We start from the raw sequence: 23,947 nt of genomic DNA on the forward strand, positions 1-23,947 counted from the left end.
TAAAATTAGCTAACCTTAGATTAAGCATTATAAGTCCAGTCACCCATATTATGCTTATGGGTTCTTCTCCAAAGCTCCCTTCTCCCCTGCTTCACAAAGGAAAGAATCTTAATTTAAACTGTTTTGTGAGTGATTAGAGGATATAAACCTCATTTTAAAGATTTTTTTAAAAATGTTTTATTTTTGAGAGAGAGAGAACATGAGCAGGGGAGTGGCATCGAGAAAGAGGGACAGAGGATCTGAAGCAGGCTCTGCACTGACAGCAGTGAGCTCGATGTGGGGCCCAAACTCAACAAAGTGTGAGATCATGACCTGAGCCAAAACCAGTTGCCCAACCGATTGAGCCACCCAGGTGCTCCTAAAACTCATTTTAAATTGAATTTGGCTTTTTATATGATGTCTATCTCAGTCCCGTTTCAGTAGCCCCCTTGAAAAATATCAGAAAAGTATACTTTAGCAAATGATAGCCTTACTGAAATGGGCTTTGTAAAGAAATGGAAAACAGGGTGCAGAGTTAGCTGTGGGATTATAAATTCATGTGTCTCAGGTGGTGGGCACAGCAGCTGCTTTTTAAACCTTTTAAAGCTCATTTTATTTTATGAAAATGTATTTGAACTACAAAAGTGAAATGAAATGAAAGCGTGAAGTGCTAAATGCAGCTGCTGAGACTAGGATAGGACTTTGTTGTTCCCCTGGGAGATCTTGTTGGTTGTTTTCTGTTTCACTTTATGTTTTCAATTGAAGTCTCTGTTCTAAAGAACAGAAACTGCTCTTACAGCCTAACAACTGATTGTGCCTTATTTTTCCTTAGCTCATTAATGGAAAAACAGGTCAGACTGATTATCTGACAGAAGCTCAAGTTAGTTGCTGTTGCTTAAGTCCACATCTTGAGTACATTGCATTTGGAGGCGAAGATGGAGCCATTGAGGTATTATTCTGTTCTAGTCTTCAGAATCCTTCTGTGCAGGAGACTTATTTATTTAAAATTGTGTGTCTGGCATTGTAGACTTATACTAAATAAATCTTTTTGTGGTATATCAGTCATTCTTCTGCTAGGCTAAAATCTTAAAATCCTGTTGGTGATATATTTTTCAGATTGCCTTTACTATGGTTTCTCATACTTTTTGTCTTTTTGTGTTCTTATGGTCTATCTAGTTGTTTTGCTATTCTCCAAGAATATCAAACACTGTCAGAGATTTAGCTGACCATGTAAATAGCACTTTTTTCTCTCCTTAGCAACTCAGCCTTTGGTGTAAGTTTCCATTTTGGTACTGATAAGGTTCCTTGGAAATGTCTGTGCAGGGTTGTCGTTTGCTTACCTGTTTCACCAACCCTTCTGATACTCTTTTGGTATTAGAAGTATACCTCTTCACCACCTGAATCCTTAACTTATTAAAGAAGACCAAATAACTTAAAAAATGCAAAAATGTGTAATAAAATGATTTCATCACAAAGCACATTGTCTTTAGCTGTGTAATGGTTTTCCAAAGAACATTTGCTCCTTCTCTCACCTTTTTCTCATCCAAGCTTTTTGGGATTATTTCTTAATTTATTAATTGTGACACAAGCCACATTTGTTTTACTTTGGATTTATTTTCATAAGGAATTACACAAATATTCTCTAGTCCATATTGCCCCACAAAGAGGAGACTATATGTTTACACACAAAATGAAGGAAGAAGCTTTTAGAAAGTGATGCCAGTGTTATTATATATTTGTCGTGGCCATTGTGGCATGGATTCAGAGTTAAGGTGTTTTTTTTCATTGTGAAAAATTATTTATCATGAAGATGAGTGCTATTTTGAAAAAAGTGTATTGTGAATGTTTTTTAAGCAAGGGATGGTTCTCCTTTTATGAGTGCACCTTAGTCTTCCCTCTCGGTCTCGTCTTTCAAACTGGTGTATACTATTATTCATTCTTAAAGGATCCTTGCTTCCTCTTTTATTTTTACCTTGTTGCCAAGCCAGCGCTACATTCTTTTTGTTTTTACGATCTGAGTATCTTGAAATAAACCTTAGTTTAAGGAAATAATTCACAAAACACACATGTACCTCATCCATATCCCTGTCCTCAGAGTCATCAAATAATATAAATAATATAAAATGAATCATATGAGATTACCAGTATTTGACTGTATTTAACTTGTAAGATAGCATTTTCATGTGGTTGAGTCTAGTATCATCAAATAATAAAGGCTACCATTTTTAGGTATTTATCAACCAGATTCTCTCATGGAATTATTATAATACTTGGATGTTAGATGTTGTTATTCCTGTTTTACAGATGTCTAAACTCCAAGTTTCCATAACTTTGATTAAATCAGTAAGTGGCAGAGCTAGGATTTAAGCCCTGGTCTCTGAGCTGCTGTGCTATGATGCTTGCCTGCCTTTTCCCTACAGCAGTTCTAAGATTGTTCTGCTCATTGGGGAACGCTCTCACACAGTTCCCGTTTGCCTTCTAAAAGGAGCATTTTATTTTATTTTTTAAATCTTTTTTAACATTTATTTATTTTTGAGACAGAGAGAGACAGAGCATGAACGGGGGAGGGTCAGAGAGAGGGAGACACAGAATCTGAAACAGGCTCCAGGCTCTGAGCTGTCAGCACAGAGCCCGACGCGGGGCTTGAACTCACGGACCGCGAGATCGTGACCTGAGCCGAAGTTGGCCACTTAACCGACTGAGCCACCCAGGCGCCCCTAAAAGGAGCATTTTTTCAGACATGCAGGTTAGGCTTGAATTTCTACCATTTCCTATATTAGCATCATTTCTATTTTCCTTAGGCTTCCTTGAGACATTTTAATTTGGACAAGAGAACCATATTTACTTTTTTTGTTTTGTTTTTGGTCAGTTCACTTGAAAGCCTTTTTGACATAGTCATTAGTTTTTGAGTTCTGTTACCACTTTTTTAATCTCTGCATTAGGCATATTCATCTTTAGATCCTTTATGTGTTCTTGATATACTTCCGAAACCTACTCTTTATTCTCTTGTCTGTTTCCTGTCTCTCTCATTACCCCCCTCTTTCCTTGTCTTTGGTGTTTTATAAAGAGCTTGTGTTGTCAGTCATCCAGAATTTTTCTTCTCTCTCATCCATCTTGCATGTCCTTTTCTTTTTGGAGGCTGAGTTCAGGCTGCCACTTGTTTGATGAATTGGGTGGTTGAGTTCTCAGAAGGACCACTGGTTCCTACTGCTATCTGGTCATTCCAGTGAGTTTTATTTTAGGGTGTGTGTGTGGATACACTTGTGCATATGTATGTTCCATTCATTTGTGTGTCTTTAATTAAAATGAAAGCACTATGAGATGGAAATTCTATACCCTTCTGTATCTAATTTAAATTTAATATCTTTGGGGTGTAATGCCTGGGTGTTGCTGAATTTCTTGGTGCTAATTTTCTGTGGTTTTCTATTTTGAAGATTTTAGAACTCCTAAACAACAGAATCTTCCAATCCAGGATTGGGCACAAGAAAACTGTACGGCACATCCAGTTCACAGATGATGGGAAAACTCTTATTTCAAGCTCTGATGATTCTTCAATTCAGGTGAGGAGAATTAACTTCCAACATATGTCATGCTGACTCTAGCAAAGGAACACTGGTTGTGGCTCATATCTGGTGTGCATTTTAAATATTTCTTTAAGATCATATTACTTTGGGGATACATTCAGATTATGTACATAGATTTAGATAAAACCCATTCACGTTTCATATTTTTTCTGTGGGTGAGGCAGGCAATTTGACTTGGGAACCCTCTACTGGAAGGTTGTTTATTTTGAAGATCAAGGAGTCATTTGAGTTCTCCCACTTGCCTTATATTTGGATTTGCATCAATAAATAAACTTTTTTGCCACATTTATGTAGTTTCTCTTTACTTTTCTTTAAAGTTGTAGAATCTGAAATAATTTTATTCTTTTAAGAATAAAGATGTTTATTATAGGGATGAAATTCTTTAAAAAAAGAATAGTTTGCCATAATGAAGGATTGTGGATATGGAGGCCTTACGCCTATTGTATGTTCTTTAAAAATTAACTTTGTTTTTATCAAAGTTCCAATGTACATACTTTTAAAACTTAAATAGTATTACAGAGCTCATTATGGAGAACAGACATCCCCATTACTCATTCTCTAGAAGCACTTCTTTTAGCTTCTAGATACTTCTTTTGATATTTACCTTCATGCCCCCATATCTCAAGCTTATAATGTTTTTAATTTCTATGTTTGAGAACTTATCTTCTGAAAATTAAGATGAAAATGTAGTTTTTTCTTCTCCCACCTGTGCTACCTTTGACATAGGCACACCCCTTTTTATCACCCCATTATTCTAATACAGTTATAATAAAATTTTGTTTTGGTCATTAGTGTCATCAGAACTAAGTAGACTAAGTGTACTATGAATGTGCTTCCTGCCTTAATGCAATTTAGGACAGTTCTACCTTTGGATGTAGTTTGCAGTTATTTTACCCTAAAACTTTGAAGACGTTGTTCCATTTTCTCCCAAGGTTCCAAAGCTCATACTGAGAAGTCTGAAGCCATTCTGATTCCCAATCTTTCTCTCTGGAAGATTTTTGGATCTTCTCTTTGTCCCTAGAATTTTGAAATTTCATGATGATGTGCCTTGGTGTGTATTTGTTTTATCCATTGTTTTGCCTATTTGTGGTCCCTTCTCAATTTGGAAACATTTTTTAATGCAAGTAAACTTAAATTTTTCTTTGATTCCTCCCTACCCCAATATGCTTTCTTTTTCTTTAACAACCATTATTCAGATATTGGATCTCCTGGACTGATCATGTAATTTTCTTTTTCTGCATTTCATGATTTTAAACCATGCTGTGTTTTCTGGGTTTTCTTCAGCTTTATCTTCCAGGCCTTTAATTGACTTTTTTATGTGTACTATTTTTTTTTTTTTTTAATGTTTATTTTTGACAGAGAGAGAGAGACAGAGCATGAGCAGGGGAGGGGCAGAGAGAGAGGGAGACACAGAATTGGAAGCAGGCTCCAGGCTCTGAGCTGTCAGCACAGAGCCCGACGCAGGGCTCGAACCCACAGACTGCGAGATCATGACCTGAGCCAAAGTCGGATGCTCAACTAACTGAGCCACCCAGGCGCTCCTTATTTCTACTATTTTTAATGCTGAAGAGTCCATTCTTATTTCTTTAGAAGAGCACTGTGTTCTTGTTTCAGAGATGTAATACCTTCTTTGAGGATGGGTGGATATATAAATAATGTACAAATTATACATATAATACACATATGTATATATGTGTGTGTATATATATATATATATATACACACACATAATTTTTTCCTCAAAATTGCATTTTCCTGCATAGTTGCTATTTCTTCCAAGTTTTTTTTTTTTTTTTTTTTTTTTTCTGTGTGGTTGCTTTGGCCTCTTATTTTAAATGTCTTCCTCAGCTGTGTGGTGATACTAGCTACCAGAGGTGGACACTAAAAGGCTGATTGAAAGCTCTGCATGTTGACTGAGACCTTTTCTGAAAAGTAGTCTAGATGGGGAATCTTTGTTGTCAGTATCTTTAGGTGTTTTGTCATGTACTTGTCAGATTACTAGAGAAGAAACTTCTGGTCTTTCTGCCTGGAGGTTATAAATCTGGCTGACAGGTTCTTAGAGCTAAGTGGGGAGGAGACCTGGGGGGTAGCTGTAGGGTCTCGTCATTTAGTGTGTAAACCTTCACTGGATCCCTCTGTTCTCAAAACTATAATTCTGTCCTCAGTTGTGCTGGTGCCCTTTAATTTAGAGTCTTCTTTCTGGTCTATTCCCATTGTCTGTAGGAGCATTTTCTACACTTGATTCTCTCTCTCTTTTTTCATAGTAACTTTGTTTCATTCAATGATTGTTCTTTTCTTTTTTACACAAAATTAGTTTTCCTGAACTTTTTGAAGGAGTAGATAAGGCCAACGTTTCTAGCTTTATAGCTCTACAGCTTCTCCTTCTGTTGTTTTCATGAAACATTAAAAACATGGCCTTGTTCTTATGAGATTGCTTTGCTCTATCCTCTTCCTTTGTTTTTTTTTTTTTAACACCTTCACTTTCCTTTGCTGCCAAAATCCTTGTTCCACTCAATTTGGATTCTATTCCCAGCAGTTTCTCCTCATTAGTATAGGATTATCCTGGTTAATTTTGAGAGTTCATAGGTCCCAGACTGCTCCATCCCTTCCAGACTGGACCATAGTTGCCTTGCATTCAGTGTCTGCTGCTGCTGTCCCATTGGTCCACTGAGCTTTCCAGTGAATGTACTTGGCTCTTTTGGAATTCTCTTTTTAGGTTTGTCAGACTCTCCATACTTCTCTATACTTTCCACATAGATGCTGGGATGCAAGTCTTGCAGCTCTCAGTTTGTCCCTACTCACTTGTATCTTGGGGTTTATGGGAATACTTTGTCAGTTAACAGGGTCTTGTTGTCAGTGTTGTCTGTGCATTTTTGGTTTTGGTATTGCAGTTGCTTTGCCCACTTTTAATGGAGGCTTCAGGGAGATTAAAAAAAAAACAAAACTCACCTGCACTGTTGCCATCTTCCCAGAATTCCTAATAGTTCTGGTCCTATGCCCATCCTCATTCCCACCTCTGGATGTACTCAGTGACCTAAGTTTCTGAACAATTGGTGAATTCTGTACTGTCAGTTTTGTTGCTTCGGTTTTTCCCTAATGCTTTTAGGATTCTGTTTTCTTGGTTCTGCTATTCTCTATTTCTTGGTTCTGCTCTTTTCTTGGTTCTATCATTCTGCTTTTCAGGCTCCAACATTTTTGTTCCTATTCCCTTTAGCTTGTCATTGTAGTAGGGTTTTAGAAGTGAAGGAGATATAAATACATATGTTCAATAGAAGTTACTGTATGTTCTTTCATTTAACATGTGTTTCTTGCATTAGCAATATTTACAGTATTTAAAACTCTTTTGACAGGGTGCCTGGTTGGCTTATTTGGAAGAGCATGTGACTGTTGAGCTCGGGGTCATGAGTTCAAGTCTTACATCAGGGATAGAGATTACTTAAATAAATAAAAACTATTTTGAAAAAAATATTTTTATGTTATGTCTTTGTGAGTTCTATATGATTGGAATGAAATTTGGTTTCAGTGCAGAAAGTTAATATAGGCTCCCATGATATTGTTATTAGCATTAGCTATGAAACTCAGTGTAATATTCACCTTTCTTCCTCTCCAGATTGCTTTGAAATGGGTGAAACTAAACTACATCTGATGAGATTCTGTTGAGACCTTGTATAGTTTTGTATAGACCTTGTATAGACCTTGTATAGTTTTTCTGTCAGAAGCTAAAATCATAGGTTTAATGACCTGCTTGAACATCAGGTATTCTCAGCCAGAGAGAGAAATAATTTCTAGGAATATTTTTAGGTTCAGAGTTAGATTATTTTAGAAATAGGAGTTAAGTGGTGTTTCATCCTCTTTTTCTGCTCTATCCAGAATACTTCTTACATTTAAAATGTTTTAGTATAGGGGCGTCTGGGTGGCTCAGTCAGTTAAGTGGCCGACTTTGGCTCAGGTCATGATCTCGTCGTGGTCCATGAGTTCGAGCCCCGCGTTGGGCTCTGTGCTGACAGCTCAGAGCCTGGAGCCTGTTTCGGATTCTGTGTCTTCCTCTCTCTGACCCTCCCTGTTCATGCTCTGTCTCTCCCTGTCTCAAAAATAAATAAAATGTTAAAAAAAATTAAAAAAAAATTAAATTTTTTAGTATATATTCATGTAACAAAACTCTTGCTGGGTATTTTGAAGAATTGACTGGTTGGGTTTTTATTTTAACTTTTTAATAAATAATTAATTGGAAGTTTATGCCACAGCCCTCTTTGTTGAGGTGTGACAAAATTGTATATGTTTTGAACATACATTATGATTTGATATACACACATTGTTAAATAATTACAGTGATCAAGTTATTTAATGAATCTACACACATCACATAGTTATCATCTTGGAGGTTTATTTGATTCATTTTTGTATCCCCAGTGCCTAGAATTTAGCAGGAGTTCAGTAAATCTCTGTTGAGCTGAACCAAAGTTATTTCCAAAATTTAAAAATCAATTCACTTGATTGATTATAGCACCTAGCATTGTAAAAATTGAGGTCTACCTTTGGTAGTTTTTGATCCTTTTTCTTGAGATAAATATAGCCCAAGTAGCAGCCATGTTCACCTGAGCTATGACACTATATTAATTCTTACAGGTATAAGAAGATTCTTCAGCATTTTTAAAATTTAAATTTTACCATTTATATAGCTGAAAACATTCTGTAGTGTACATACATTGCAAAAATTATAGCTCATGGTAGGGACATCCCCAAACTCAATACATTTGGTTAATGCTGGTGAAAGTTTAGCTGTTATATAAGGTAATTCAGTTAGTACAGTGTGTTTGAGTCCAGTAAAAAAGGTGTCCCTGTCATCACTGCCTTATCAGAAAGCTTTTGCAACAAACCGCTAAGGCTGTTCTTAATCTTTCCTCAGTCATTGTCAAACTTTTTGTTCTATCTGCTCAGGAAGGATCTCTGACTTCTTGACGTGGAGGGCAGCAGTAAGAACCCAACTCAAGATTGAACATTGAATCAGACACAGCTGGGAATGGCAGTACTGGTCACTGAGGAAGAGCTGTTAATAGTAGTCACTGATTCTCAATTGCAGTAATGCCCAGAAAGTAGGAGCAACCCAGAAAGTTCCTAGTGGAAATGATCTAGGTGTATTTTATGTTTAGTCACACAGGGTGCCTTTCTTTTCTGATATGATTTGGGGAGCCAGAGAAACCTCTCTTTATTCCTCCTCCTCAACATGTCTCCTTGAGTTCTTAAAATGCTGAAATTCCTAATACATTCTCTTCAAAATTCCTCTCATTTCTAACTCCTCTTCTAGGGTCCCCTTGCTCTCATACAGATACCCTGCTCCTGATATCCTCCTTCTGTAAATGAGCACTTGGAGACAGAAGAGATAGAGATCTGAGAGCCAGGGCTCGGTGGTGGTGGGGGGTGCGGGGGGGCTGCTTAAGTGTGGAGGATAAAGGAGTAAAGAAAGGGGATAAGAGAAGTGTCATTTCTTTTATAGTTTTGCCTAAGCCTGACAGGAAAAGCCTAAGGATATTTCTACTATTGAACCTTCACCAGTCAAAAACTTGACCCAGACTATCACTAATGTGCATACCTGTGGTGGTTACTGATTTTTCTTTATCTTTTTATTCCTGATGTTAAAAATTAGAAGAAAAATCTGTTCTAGTCTACTTGATTGCCCACAGCTCAGAAGTCCAACTTCATCAAGCCCACTGGACTTATTATTTTTTTAATATCTTCCCAACCTTATTTTTCTGATTCTTCTGCATATCCTGTATTTCAGCCAGATTGAGCTATAAACTGGTCCTCATAATCTTTCCATGTTTTCCTGTTCCTGTGCTTTAACTTAAACATTCATTGCCTTTATTTGAAAAGCCCTTCTCAGGTTGTGAATCATACTTCCAGCCCATACCTTACCTCAAGCCTACTTTGAATGCACTGTCTCCATCATTTCAATTTCTTCTCTTCCTTTTGTGCTTGAGGAATTCTTCCTGGAGCTCCATATGGAAAATAATGTACTATATCACTTTGTCAATTTGAGGATTGCATTAAGGGGATATTTAATATCTCTAAAACTTAGACATTCTGTGACTTGGTTTGAAGCTGCTCTAGTCAGCTGACCTTCCCAGGCATTAGGGCCCGTAGGACTCAGTAACTTCAGTGGAGCTAGTATGTATGTATGTATGTATGTATGTATGTATGTATGTATGTATGTATTTATTTACATCCAAGTTAGTTGGCATATAGCACAACAGTGATTTCAGGAGTGGATTCCTTAATGCCCCTTAACCATTTAGCCCATCCCCCCCCCATCCCTCCAGCAGCCCTCTGTTCTCCATATTTAAGAGTCTCTTATGTTTTGTCCCCCTCCTTGTTTTTATATTATTTTTGCTTCCCTTCCCTATGTTCATCTGTTTTGTATCTTAAATTCTTCATATGAATGAAGTTGTGTGATATTTGTCTTTCTCTAATTTTGCTTAGCATAATACCCTTTAGTTCCATTCAAGTAGTTGCAAATGGCAAGATTTTGATTGCCGAGTAATACTCCATTTGTGTGTGTGTGTGTGTGCGCGCGTGCCTGTGTATACACACATATACATACCACGTCTTCTTTATCCATTCATCTGTTGATGGACATTTGGGCTCTTTCCGTACTTAGGCTATTGTTGATAGCGCTGCTGTAAACATTGAGGTGCATGTGCTCCTTTGAAACAACATACCTGTATCCCTTGGGTAAATACCTAGTAGTGCAATTGCTGGATCATAAGGTAGTTCTATTTTCAATTTTTCGAGAACCTCCATACTGTTTTCCAGAGTAGCTGTACCAGTTTGCATTCCCACCAGCAGCGCAAAAGAGATCCTCTTTCTCTGCATCCTCGCCAACATCTGTTGTTGCCTGAGTTGTTGATGTTTGCCATTCTGACGGGTGTGAGGTAGTATCTCATTGTGGTTTTGATTTGTATTTCCCCGTTGATGAGTGACGTTGAGCATTTTTTCATGTGTCGGTTGGCCATCTGGATATCTTCTTTGGAGAAGTGTCTATTCATGTCTTTTGCCCATTTCTTCTCTGGATTATTTGGTTTTTGGGTGTTGAGTTTGATAAATTCTTTATAGAGTTTGGATACTAACCCTTTATCTGATAATGTCATTTGCAAATATCTCCTCCCATTCCGTCAGTTGCCTTTTAGTTTTGCTGATTGTTTCCTTCGCTGTGCAGAAGATTTTTATTTTGATGAGGTCCCAATAGTTCATTTTTGCTTTTGTTTCCCTTGCCACTGGAGACGTGTTGAGTAAGAAGTTGCTGTGGCCAAGGTCAGAGAGGTTTTTGCCTGCTTTCTCCTTGAAGATTTTGATGGCTCCCTGTCTTACATTTAGGTCTTTCATCCATTTTGAGTTTATTTTTGTGTATAGTGTAAGAGTGGTCCAGGTTCATTTTTCTGCATGTCGCTGTCCAGTTTTCCCAGCACCACTTGCTGAACAGACTGTCTTTATTCCATTGGATACTCTTTCCTACTTTGTCAAAGATTAGTTGGCCATACATTTGTAGGTCCATTTCTGGGTTCTCTATTCTGTTCCATTGATCTGAATGTCTGTTCTTGTGCCAGTACCATACTGTCTTGATGATTACAGCTTTGTAGTATAGCTTGAAGTCCGAGATTGTGATCCCTCCAGCTTTGGTTTTCTTTTTCAAGATTGCTTTGGCTATTCTGGATCTTTTTCTGCTTCCATATATACTTTAGGATTGTTTGTTAGTGGAGCTAGAATCTTCAGTCTTGGCCTAACTTGCAGGGCTTAGGAAACTGTGAATATGTAATGGGGATACTTTTCTCTGGAAAATTTAATTGGATGGAGAGCTCACTAGCATATTGCGGCTTTTCTCTATCTTCTGGTGTAATTAATTGCTCTCCAAGAAACTGAAGAAAGTGATTTTTTTCTAAAGATTTAATTTGTTTAGAGAGAGTGTGAACAGCGGAGAGGGGCAGGAGGAGAGAGAGAGAATCTCAAGTAGGCACCACACTCAGCCCAGAGTCCAACATGGGGCTCTATCCCATGACCCTGGGATGACCTGAGCTGAAATCAAGAGTCAGATGCTCAACTGACTGAGCCACCCAGGCACGGAAAATGAGTTTTATTTAGGAGGAAACATATTTTATTTTGTCACTTAGGTTAATTAATCCCAGCTTTTCTCTTCTCGGTCTCTAAAATGGGAACACCCTATTTTTTTCTTGGTATTCTTCTTCGGTTTTTTTTTTTTATTAATAATTTATGTATTTTTTAATTTACATCTAAGTTAGCATATGGTGTAACAATGATTTCAGGAGTAGATTCCTTAATGCTCCTTACCCATTTAGCCCATCCCCCCTCCCACATACCCTCCAGCAACCCTATTTGTTCCCTATGTTTAAGAGTCTCTTATCTTTTGTCCCCTTCCCTGTTTTTATATTATTTTAGCTTCCTTTCTCTTATGTTCATCTGTTTGTATCTTAAAGTCCTCATATGAGTGAAGTCATATGATATTTATTTGTCTTTCCCTGAGTAATTTCTCTTAGCAGTATTCTTCTTTATTTTACTGAAATGCCATGAGGATAAAAGATGTTAGGCTATTGAGCACATACTACCCCACTCCTCCAATGGGATATCATGGGAAGAGGGTTATAACAGACTTACTTCTTTGATAATTAGGTGTGGAATTGGCAATCAGAGGAATATGTCTTTCTACAAGCCCATCAGGAAACAGTGAAAGACTTTAGGCTCTTGAAAAATTCAAGACTGCTTTCCTGGTCATTTGATGGAACAGTGAAGGTAATTTGAAGCACAAGGTTTTTTTGTTTTTGTTTTTAAAGTATTCTGATATTGTAATGATTATATTGTGATAGCTAAAAGCAGATGGGTGGTAAGTAACTACCTAAATTTTTAAATTTCTATTTTCTCATGGCTGTTTTCTGTTTACTGCGATCACCTTCATCTGTGTGTTTAAGGGCACTTAAAGAGGTCAGAACAACCATTGTGCTAAAGCTCTTATTTTATAGATAATATATTCTAGATGATTATGCTCAGTAATACAAAATGTTCTTTTTCTAATTTTTTTTAACGTTTATTTATTTTTGAAGGAGAGAGAAAGAGTGTGAGTAGGGGAGGGTCAGAGACAGAGGGAGACACAGAATCCAAAGCAGGCTCCAGGCTCTGAGCTGTCAGCACGGAGCCTGACACGGGGCTCCAACTCACGAGCTGTGAGATCATGACCTGAGCCAATGTCAGATGCTTAACCGACTGAGACACCCAGGTGCCCTCAAAATGTTCTTAAAAGTGCCAACTTCTGTATTTCTTTTTGAAGGTGTGGAGTATTATTACTGGAAGAATAGAAAAAGATTTTGTCTGTCACCAAGATACAGTACTTTCTTGTGATATTTCTCCTGATGCTACTAAGTTTTCATCTACATCTGCTGACAAGACTGCAAAGGTAGGTCAGTTAGTTGAAATATGCATGTATAAAAGTTAGGTATTGGTTATTTATTATGAGTCCAAATGATGTATAAAACAGTAAGTGTCTATGTGTGTGTCCCGTTTTGTGGGTTTTTGACAGATGCCCATTGACGTTTAGTGTGTCAAATAGATTAAATGAATAACATTGAGGACTTTTGATTTCTGCCTTACTAATGACTTTTTTATCTATTACTGATAAAATGCAATTTCTACCATATATTATAGGTGGGAAAAAGCACTGAAAGGGATTTACATTTAATTGCGTATCCATTGTAAAAGTTTATGAAATTAATGTAAGTTGATACTTTGGAAAATAACATTCCAGTGAAATGCTGCCTGGTTGGGGACATTGACTATCCATTCTCTTCTTTTTTATCCATCTTTGTTAATGACCTCATTACCCATTTTTCCAAACTACAAACCTTGGAATTGGCTGGACTCTGTCCTGTCTTTCACGTTCTGTTGATTACTTCTCAGTGTTTCTTGGCTCATTCTTCTCCTCCTTATCCCACTCCATAAGATTTGGTCTCCTCCTTCATTGGTGAACCTTTCTTTGGTCTGTGCCTCCTCCAGTTTATGTTTCTTACTACTGCCTGTATCTCCTGTTGAAATACCTTCTGTGACTTGATGGTTTTTATGCCAGACTCCTATGCCCTTGACCGTCTCTTTCTGCCGCATTGTTCCTTCTGTGCCAGGCTACTTTTAACTCCATCTTTTGTGCACTCAGTTAACTTTGGCATGACACAACTTCTCTTTTTTTACCTCGAAGCATTATGACTCATTCTTTCAGAGGTAGGTTTGATGTCCGCTTTTCAGTGAACCCTTTCCTGCCTGTCAGGCAGGGTTAGCTGCTCTACCTTCAGTGTTCCAGATTACTCCAGTTTCTTAGAGCATTTACTTCATGTAACTATTCACTTAATGATTCGTAAGTCTGTATACCTGATTATAGAGTTTTCAAGGACAGGGAGGGTATCCAATTCATCTTTATACCACCAGTTCTTAGCTCACGGTGTCTGGAACATGGCAATTACAGTACATTCTTATTAAATGGTGATGACATTGAACCACAAAGAATATTGGAAAGAAATAAACAGTATTTTGGCTGCCAAGACAGTAAGATAGTGATCTTTAAAGAACACTTGTCATATATTAGGCCTTGTGCTAGAATTTCACTATTATCTCACTTAATCTTCACACCATAGGTACTATTATCCAATTGTACAGGTGCAGAAACGAAAGCTAGAGAAACTTATATGAGTTGTCAGTACAAGGGAGCCAGGACTCACACTCAAGTTGGCTCTACTCTGTAGACTGTTCTTAACTGATTTGCTATTCCTTTTACGTCTAAAGTTAAAGCAGCTGTGATTTTGGTCCTTGAGCTTAAGTTATTAACATAAGTAATTACAGGGAAGATAAGGAAAAAACAATGTTGCAAGTTGAGACTTGGGCCTCTAATGAAAATTTATTTAACTGTTGAATGTTAGAACTTCCATATGATTGAATTTATGGCTAGTCAGCCCCAAGACAGGGTTTGCAGGTACTTACTTTGAGTGTATTTACTATTCTTAAACAATCTTAATTGCTTTCCAGATTTGGAGTTTTGAACTTCTTTCCCCTCTTCATGAGCTGAGGGGCCACAAAGGCTGTGTGCGCTGCTCTGCCTTCTCTGTGGACAGTACCCTGTTGGCTACTGGAGATGACAATGGAGAAATCAGGGTAGGGTGTTTGCTGACATGAAAAAGCGCTGCTCTTTCTGTAGCTTTGGTTAGTGCTCTGTACCACATGGGGGACCTTTGTTAATGTGACTGAGAAGTACAGGCCCTGGGGTTCTGGTTGGGTGAGACCTTGTTTGCTTTATTTCCTGTGCACAGTGTGTTCACAGCTGCACTCCTCTGCAGGAAAGAATTAGTTTTAGTTAGAATGAAGTGTATGAGTTAGGGTTTGTGGGGGCACCTGGGTGGCTCAGTCAGTTAAGCATCCAAATCTTGATCTCTGCTTGGGTCTTGATCTTTGGGTTGTGAGTTCAGGCCCCATGTTGGGCTCTGCTGGGCATGGAGCCTACTTAAAAAAAAAAAGAAGAAGAAAAAAAGAATACAGTCTCTGAATGTGAGGATGCAAATTCCTGAGCTGTTTGCACTTGGTTGTCTGCTTTTAGCTTGAGAATGATTCATTGGGATTCTTGGACCTGAACCAAAGGTTGTTTATAGTGGCAGAATTTGAATAAAATAATTTTATAAATCATTAAGTAGATTATAAATGAATTGCAAATTCTGCTCTTTTGAGCACTGAAAGAATCACTTAATGGAACTATATCCATTGGATAGTCAACATTTATAGTGTGGCCTATTACAGTCCTCATGGGATTGCCTGCCTCTGGTTGTGTTAGAAGGATTGGGCAGTTGATGGGAAAAATTTGGGTGTTGGGATGGCTGTTTTAGTAACCAGTGTATTTGAAGAACGTCTTTTTTTTTTTTTTCTTTTTTTACAAAGGAAGATTTAAAATTCATGAGAGAGTATTCAGTTTGCAGGAATAGAGGAATTATCAGATGGTCTTTCCAGGAAAATTAAGATTCTCCTGCTTGAGGGCTAAGTAACCAATCTTCTCTGTACTGTTCTAATAAATGCCATGTCAACTGAAGTGGCAGGGCTGCTTTGGGAACATTCATTTTGCTCTGACTTCTCATCTTAGATGAAAAGGGCTCCTTTACTGGTTATGAAGGAGTATTTCATTTTTCAGAAACGCTTGAGGAAACCAATTCTCTTTAATTTATTTTTTTATTTTTTTAATTAAAAATTTTTTTTAATGTTTATTTTTGAGAGAAAGAGAGCGTGTGTTGGGGGAAGGGCAGAGAGAGAGAGGAGACACAGAATTCAAAGTAGCCTCCAGGCTCTGAGCTGTCAGCACAGAGCCTGATGTGGGCTCGGGCTTGAATTCAAGAACTGTAAGATCACGACCCGAGCCGTAGTCGGCCACTTAACCCACTGAACCACCTAGCTGCCCCAAATTCTCTTTCTTTAAATGCATGTCATTTAAAATTTTTTCTTTAATACATTAAACAAAAAGTTTTTTTCCTTGATTATTTAAAATGTAGCTGTAGTAATTTTTTTCTCTCTGTGTATATATGTATCTCTGATATTTAGCTATCTTACTAAATTCTAATGAGTCTGTCCATTTGATTTTCTTGGATCAAATGTTTCTAGGAAAACATTTACAAATGATGGTTTTGGTCATTTTCCTTTGCTGTTTATGCCTCTTTTTCTTACTCTGTTGTGCATTTATTATTAGAGTACTGCCCGTGTATTAATTATCACTGGAAATAAATGGAAATATTAGCATCTGTGATTGGGTTGTTCATAAGGATCTAGTAAAATCTTTATATATATTTGTATCTTTATATATGTGTGTATGTGTATACACACACACACACACACACACACACACACGTAAAACCTTAAGGCACTTAGTGTTTAAATATGTTTGAATGACTTTAGGTGTTTGAATGACCTCTGTCAGCATTTTTCATGGTAGATCCTGCCCTAGAATTCTATTTTTTTTTTTTTAATAGTTTGTTAAGCCTTTTTTGTTTACTCCTTGCTTCTCCCATTATTCTCTTACTAAATGAAAAGGATCACAGTATTCTGACCAATTGTTCTAAGTTCTCTTGTTTTATTTTTTGGAATATGGTTAATGATAAATATTTTATTATTTTATAATAATTACATTTTTATTATAGTGAGTGGCATTTAAAAAATTGAACAGGAGAGAATGCAATCTAAAAAAATTCCTAAGGTATCACTGAATTGTAATTATATTTTTGAGAAAGATTTCCAAATATGTTCCAGATTAGATGGATAGATATATAAAACTTCTGGGTGACCTTGTTAATGCATTGTGTATTTTGTTTGTGTAGATATGGAATGTCTCAAATGGTGAGCTGCTTCATTTATGCGCTCCGATTTCAGTAGAAGAAGGAGCTGCTACCCATGGAGGCTGGGTGACTGACCTTTGCTTTTCACCAGATAGCAAAATGCTTGTCTCTGCTGGAGGATATCTTAAGGTAAGAGTTCCTCAAAGACTGTGAAAGAAAAGAACAGCCTGTGTACTACTTTCCAAGCTATTTTCACTTCCTGTTTCTCAGTTGGGCCTCATACAACCCAGCAGAATGGAAGGGCAGTGACTGTTATCCTCATTTGGCCTAGATGAGACAGATCTGCAAGGCTACTTTCCTCAGTTCTCTTGGAAGTTTTGATGACAGTGTTAGGGATGTTCTCTGTACACAGCTCTCATACTGCCCCATACTTAGATGATCAGAATGACTAGAAAGTTGGGTGTTTAACTTAATTTTATTTTCCACTGATGGTTAACTATTTTGGTTGAAAGTCTTGAATTATTTGTGAAAAAAATTTGTGAAATTTCCTTTTTTTCCCCTTAAGTTTATTTATTTATTTTGAGAGGGAGAGAAACAATCCCAAGCAGGCTCCACACTGTCATTGCAAAGCCCAATGTGGGGCTTGAACTCACGAACTGTGAGATCATGACCCGAGCAGAAACCAAGAGTCGGACTGTTAACTGACTGAGCCACCCAGACACCCTGTGAAATCTCTTAGGTACTACTAGTAGCATTTGTAATAATAGTAGCAACAGTATATTGCTTTATTTTATAGCCTACAAAATGCTTTACTTACATCATCTCATAAGCCAGCTTTGTAAGCTTAAATTTCATTATCCTTGGCTTATAGATGAGGAAACTGGTGTTCATTGCATGTGTTGTGGTGCCTCCGGGTCCTTTTTTGGTGCTTGCATGTATTTATCCACTCGGTACGAATGTGTTCTGTGCCCACTGTGTGCTAAGACACTGCTATATGGCACAGTGTTTTAAGACTTGGTTTTGCCTTTCAGTGACGTATAGTCTGGGGAAAGCAGATAGTGAATAAATAGTCTGTAAAGTATAGGAGGGTTCTGGGACATGTGTGCATAAAGATGGAGTTAGCAGAGGCTTCGTAGGGAGGGGGATGCTTGCAGTGAGTCTTTTGAATGGTGGTACATTTGTGAAAGGGTTGAAGATACTATAGTACTGACCACTTAAAATAGATCCCTAATAAATTAGATCTTATAATACTTTTATTTCTTACTGAAAAAATTCAAGTGTAGGAAATGATTCTGATTAATTGTCTAACACAGTATAGGTGTTCAAAAATATTTGAATAAATGAATTTAAGTTTTTGGTTATATGAGACCCACATAATTACAGTTTTACTCAACATAAAAATGTACCTTATAAGAAAGAAGGCAGTTTTTAGCTCTGTGAGAGGATGTTTGTTACAAACCCTTTTTGAGTTGCATTGAGAATGCACTGCTATTTATAAAATGTTGCATTAAACTATACCTTTTTGGTATAGTTTATTTAGTTACTGGGAGGGATCTTGAAACTGTCACCATCTATTTTCCTTTAATGTAAAGATAAACTGAGACTCTTAGTCTGCTCTGAGGATGATGCTTGGAGGAGCAGCATTGTGATCTTTGGGTTGGAAGCAGGGGGCCTTGAGTCCATTACCTGTTGAAAAACATAATTGCTCAACTTTGACACTGAGCTTCTGGAGACTATGTCATTTGATACTCTGGGCCCCAGAGAAGGCTGTCACATAATCATGAATCTGGCTTATAAGGTGTGATAGCAGTCAATGACAGGATTCCCAGAGTTCTTGGAGAACCTTGAAATAGAGCAACAGAATAGATGTCTGTACTGTAGAGGCTATGTCTTAAGGGAGTAAGAACCCATAGCCTATACATTCAGTCTGTATATTTAAATGACAGTCAAGCTGTTCTTCCCTCTGGTTTGATTACTAGCATGGTTAAACTGATTATGATATAGCCCAGCCTGCGTCTACTCAGCATGTTAATGAGACTATCAAAAGCACAGAGCAAATTAGAAGTAAAAAGGAACAGCTGCTGTAGTGTCCAAAGGAATGAGCCTTTTGAGTATGAGCCTTTTGAGTCTGTTTACTAAAGAATCTAAGCTATATAAATCGAATGTCAGTAGGGTAAAGTAGATATCCAGTAGCTAAAAAGCTCTTAACTTTCAAAATGCTTTCTTTTTTTTTTTTTTTTTAAGTTTATTTATTTTGAGAAAGAGAGAGCACGAGTGGGAGAAGGGCAGAGAGAATCCCAACCAGGCTCTACACTATCAGCCCAGAGTCCAACGCGGAGTTCGATCTCACAAACCATGAGATCATGACCTGAGTCGAGATCAAGAGTTGTATACTTAACTAGCTAAGCCACCCAGGCAGCCCTCAAAATTATTTCTATCATAAAGTTAAAAAATAATATAATGTAGCTGTTTACTTGTGTAATGCCATAGAATACATAAGTTAGAATGATAGGAAATCGACATTAATTCATACTTACGAGAAGAAAGCTGGTTTGAAATGTGGAATACATGGTGATAAAAGCAGGTGTGCCATTATATAGAGGAAAGAGAATGTAATAGGAGAGTGAGCCAGGGCAGATTGCCCAAAGGCAAAGCCTGTCTCTGCCACCCATTAGCTTTGTGATTTTGCATGAGATTATTTAATCTCTCTATGCTTTGATTTTCTTATTTGTAAAAATGGGTATAATAATAAACTCTAGCTCATAGAGTTGGGATGGTTAAAGGAGTTAATGCATGTAAAGCACTCATACATAGAGTCACATAGTGTACCTTGAGTAAATGTTAGATATTTTTTAAAATTCACTTTATTTCTTTTTTAAAAAATTTTAATGTTTTATTTATTTTTGAGAGAGAGCACAAGCAGGGGAGGGGCAGAGAGAGGGAGACACAGAATCTGGAGCAGGCTCCAGGCTCTCAGTTGTCAGCACAGAGCCCGACACAGGGCTTGAACTCACGAGCCACGAGATCATGACCTGAGCCCAACTTGGATGCTTAACTAACTGAGCCACCCAGGCGCCTCAAATTCACTTTATTTTTTAGAGCAGTTTTAGGTTCACAGCAAAATTGAGCAGAAAGTACAGAGTTCTCATATACCTCCTGCCCCCACACATGCACAGGCTTCCTCCACTGTCCATAGATTATCAAGAGAGTGGTACATTTGTTACAGTTGATGAACTTACACTGGCATGTCATTAGTACCACTCTTGGTGTTGTTCATTCTGTGAATTTTGACAAATGTATAATGACATGTGTCTACCATTGTGGTATCATACAGAATAGTTTCATTGCCCTAAAAATTCCCTATATTAGCTATTTCTTTTATTAAAAAATTTTTTTAAATTTATTTTTGACAGAGACAGAGTGCAAGCATGAGCTGGGGAGGGGCAAAGAGAGAGGGAGACACAGAATCCGAAGCAGGCTCCAGGCTCCAGGCTCCAAGCTGTCAGCACAGGGCCTGATGCAGGGCTCGAACTCACGAACTGTGAGATCATGACCTGGGCCGAAGTTGGACGCTTAACTGACTGAGCCACCCAGGCGCCCCTATATTAGCTATTTTTAATGTCATTGTTTTTTAGTCAGTATTCAACTTAGTGGCTTGATACAATGTTTCTAAGCAGAGTGGTTTGTTTCAGTAGAGGGAAAGGTAGTGGCACTAGATTAGGTACCAGAAACAGTTCTGCTTCTGCCACCTGCTAGCAGTATCATCTTAGGTGACAAGGCCTTTCTTCTCTAAGAACCCTGGTTTCCGTATTTGTAAATGAGGCAGTTGATCTAGGTGATCTTTAAGGGCCTTACTATCTGTGTGATTTGTTTCTAGGGAATGGAAAGTAATGAATTTTCTCTCAAGTAGGTGGAATGTGTCCTGTGCAGTCTTGATTACATTGCTATTTTATAAAGCAAAATTGCCACTTTTGGAAAATTTCAAGTTACTACAAGTTGCTTTAGTGAGGTTTACTAAAGTCCATGGGGTATACTTTTACCAGTTACTATTATTGAGGAAACACGAATAGTTTACCCAGTCAAGCACAGAATGTTAGGCACTGCCCCCAGTTACAAAAATGAGTGACACCATTATTTTGTTCATGATGCTCTGAATCTTGATGTACCTGATGCCTTTTCAGAAGGTGTTTATGTTCATTGTCTCTTTTACCCTCATTTTAGCTGTGAGATACATGGGTAAGCTTTATTAATATCTCCATTTGGTAAATAGCTGTAAACACTATTATAATTTGACCAAATTCAGTGATCAGGAGGAGAAAGGAAGGATTGGCCAGAGCACCTGCTGCATGCAGTTAAGATGTTTAATATTTATTTAGCAAATAAATGTATAGACTCTTATATAGAGCAACATGGTCATAGGCTCTTGAATCATCCTGATTAAAAGGAAGATTAAGCTGGGGCTCCTGGGTGGCTCTGTCGGTTAAGCACCGACTTTGGCTCAGGTCATGATCTCACATTTCGTGAGTTTGAGCCCTGCTTTGGGCTCTGTGCTGACATCTCAGAGCCTGCTTCAGATTCTGTGTCTCCCTCTCTCTCTGCCCCTTCCCCACTTGTGCTCTGTCTCTCTCTGTCTCTCAAAATAAATAAACATTAAAAAAATTTTTTTTAATTAAAAAAAATTTAAAAATGAAGATTCAGTAGAGAGAACATTCTGTCTGGTGTCCTATAATAAGAAATAGTCTCAGTGTCTATCAGAATACCAGTCTGTGTCTGCAAAGGAGCATTTTAATTTTTTTAATTTTAATTTTAATGTTTATTTGTGAGAGAGACAAGGTGCAAACGGGGAGGGGCAGAGAGAGAGGGAGACAGATTCTGAAGCAGGCTCCAGGCTCTGAACTGTCAGCACAGAGCCTGATGCGGGGCTTGAACTCATGACCTGCAAGTTCATGACCTGAGTCGAAGTCAGAGGCTTAACTGACTCAGCCACCCAGGCACACCTGCAAAGGGGCATTTTTAAAGAAAACAGGGTTATTCTTTTCATTCTACTAAGAAAGATATGCAGGCGGCAGAGTTCAGTGCAGTCATGGCCATAGTTTACTTTGTATAGCCTTGTGTTTGTAGCTTTCTGTAGGCTGCATGTTTTTCCAGCATACCTTGCAGTGGGGTTAGGTGTTGCATAACTGTGGGGCAGTCACCAGGATTAATCAGGAAATAGTGACTAGGTTGTTAATATTAAACCTCAGACATTTTTCCTACAGTTTGCCGAAGTTTGGGAGTGGGGAGATGATAGAGTGAAGGACCTGGCTGGCACTAACTGCAATTGTCACACAGAGTAATTACCAGTCTAATGAGAATTTTGTTTTTCTCTGAACAGTGGTGGAGTGTTGACACTGGGGAATCCTCACAGACCTTCTACACAAATGGAACCAATCTTAAGAAAATACACGTGTCTCCTGACTTCAAAACATATGTGACTGTTGATAATCTTGGTATTTTATATATTTTACAGATGTTAGAGTAAAGTAGTTAAGGAATAATGTAGTTGAACTCTTTAATTTTGAATTGGAAAAAAATTCTATTGAAACTTCTGTATTTCAACTTTTTATAAAGCTGTGAATTGTTTTGCAGTACTGCATTCATTATGAAAGTGTTTGTGGTTGGGTGAATAATATTAATGTAGCCTTTTCCCAAACGAACACACCTTTAATCTTGTTTTTCATAATCATCATCATTATTGTTAACAGTTTGTCCTTAAGATGCAAATGAAAATGTAAATATGTACCTTGTTATACTGTTGGTAAAATTCTCTCTTGATGCATTCAAATTGGTTGACATAATTAATGAGAATAATTTGAAGGAAATATGTATTTTAATGCTATTATTATGCAGGCTGTGCCTCAGGGTAGCAGGCCTGCTTTCTGAACCACATTACCCCAAGGGGTATAGTTCTCCCAATTACAATCTTGAAGCTTATTTGCACCCCTTAAATTTGCTTTAAAAATATTATGTTTGTGTGCATAGTTTGCAGCATTTCCTTAAATTCACTAGATAAGTGAGTGTTGGATTTCAAAAGTTCTTGTGAAGCAAAAATCATAGGACTACCTTTTTCTCACTAGCTAATGGCAGCCCTGTGCTGCCACTGGACTCTAGTTGTCAATCTTTGAGTTGGGTGCTGTCTTGCTTGCTCTGGTTTTTAACCAGACTTGTTACTTGACTGAACTTGACCTTCCTTTATAAATTTTTTTTTTTTATTTCAAGAGAGTGAGAGAGAGAGCCAGCGAGCATATGCACATGTGTGTGTGTAGGGGAGGAGCAGAGAGACAGGGAGAGAGAGAATCCCAAGCAGGCTCCACACTTAGCACAGAGCCTGATGCAGGCGCTCAGTCCCATGAATTGTGAGATCATGATCTGAGCTGAAATCAAGAGTCGTCACTTAACCAATTGAGCCACCCAGACACCCCTGAACTCGACGTTGCTTAATCCTCAACTTTCTTCTTTTCTTTTTTTACAGTTGAATTTTTGTAAATTAGAATAATTGGAGAGGACCAATTTTCATTATGTTCTAGCAGAATTTTTCTAAGAAATATAAAATAGTAAAAAATCATTTTCTTCTAAGTCTGCTTACTCAGATGAATGGCATCTGTTTACTCAGATGAATTTCGAGAGAATTCTCTATGCTTTTCTATGTAGTAACAGAAGAGTCCTCGTGAATCTGGAAACTGGTCTGTCTTCCAACTGGTATTCTTCTCTCTTTTGTTCCCTTTCTTCCTCCCTCTTTCCCTCCCTCCTTCCCTCCCTCCCTCCAAGGTTAATCAGGAAAGGTAGCTCTTAACAGAGAAAAAGTATATCAGCATCAGTAACTAGCTTTTTTGACTTCCTGATTAGGAATTTTAATTGCATTAAAGCTGCATTTTTGCCTGACAATACATTATTAAGGGAAATGGCAATAAATTAATAGATGTGGTTCACATAAGAATAACCAAAATTCAAGAATTTTGCTGCTGCAGCAGAAAGTAAATCAAATGAATATTAGTG

The 23,947-nt window shown here is 37.7% G+C and overlaps 1 protein-coding gene across 5 annotated transcripts in view; it reads left to right on the forward strand.

Annotated features, from left to right (window-relative positions):
- APAF1 (apoptotic peptidase activating factor 1) overlaps positions 1–22,918 on the forward strand; it is an 88,468-nt gene extending 65,550 nt beyond the window's left edge. For 4 of the 5 annotated variants that reach the window (XM_042992974.1, XM_042992971.1, XM_042992973.1 and 1 more), the window contains 7 exons: positions 812–928; positions 3,414–3,539; positions 12,243–12,362; positions 12,895–13,020; positions 14,634–14,759; positions 16,955–17,101; positions 22,287–22,918. In XM_042992974.1, coding sequence (XP_042848908.1) covers positions 812–928; positions 3,414–3,539; positions 12,243–12,362; positions 12,895–13,020; positions 14,634–14,759; positions 16,955–17,101; positions 22,287–22,433 — 909 coding nt within the window. In that variant the 3' untranslated portion in view covers positions 22,434–22,918. Of the gene's footprint in view, positions 1–811; positions 929–3,413; positions 3,540–4,495; positions 4,884–12,242; positions 12,363–12,894; positions 13,021–14,633; positions 14,760–16,954; positions 17,102–22,286 lie in introns of those variants that run through there. The other variant, XM_042992975.1, reaches the window with a different exon arrangement.
- Positions 22,919–23,947: the final 1,029 nt, after the last annotated feature.

This window comes from Panthera tigris, chromosome B4 (genome assembly GCF_018350195.1).
Source record: "Panthera tigris isolate Pti1 chromosome B4, P.tigris_Pti1_mat1.1, whole genome shotgun sequence".
In the NCBI taxonomy this organism is placed as follows: domain Eukaryota; kingdom Metazoa; phylum Chordata; class Mammalia; order Carnivora; family Felidae; genus Panthera; species Panthera tigris.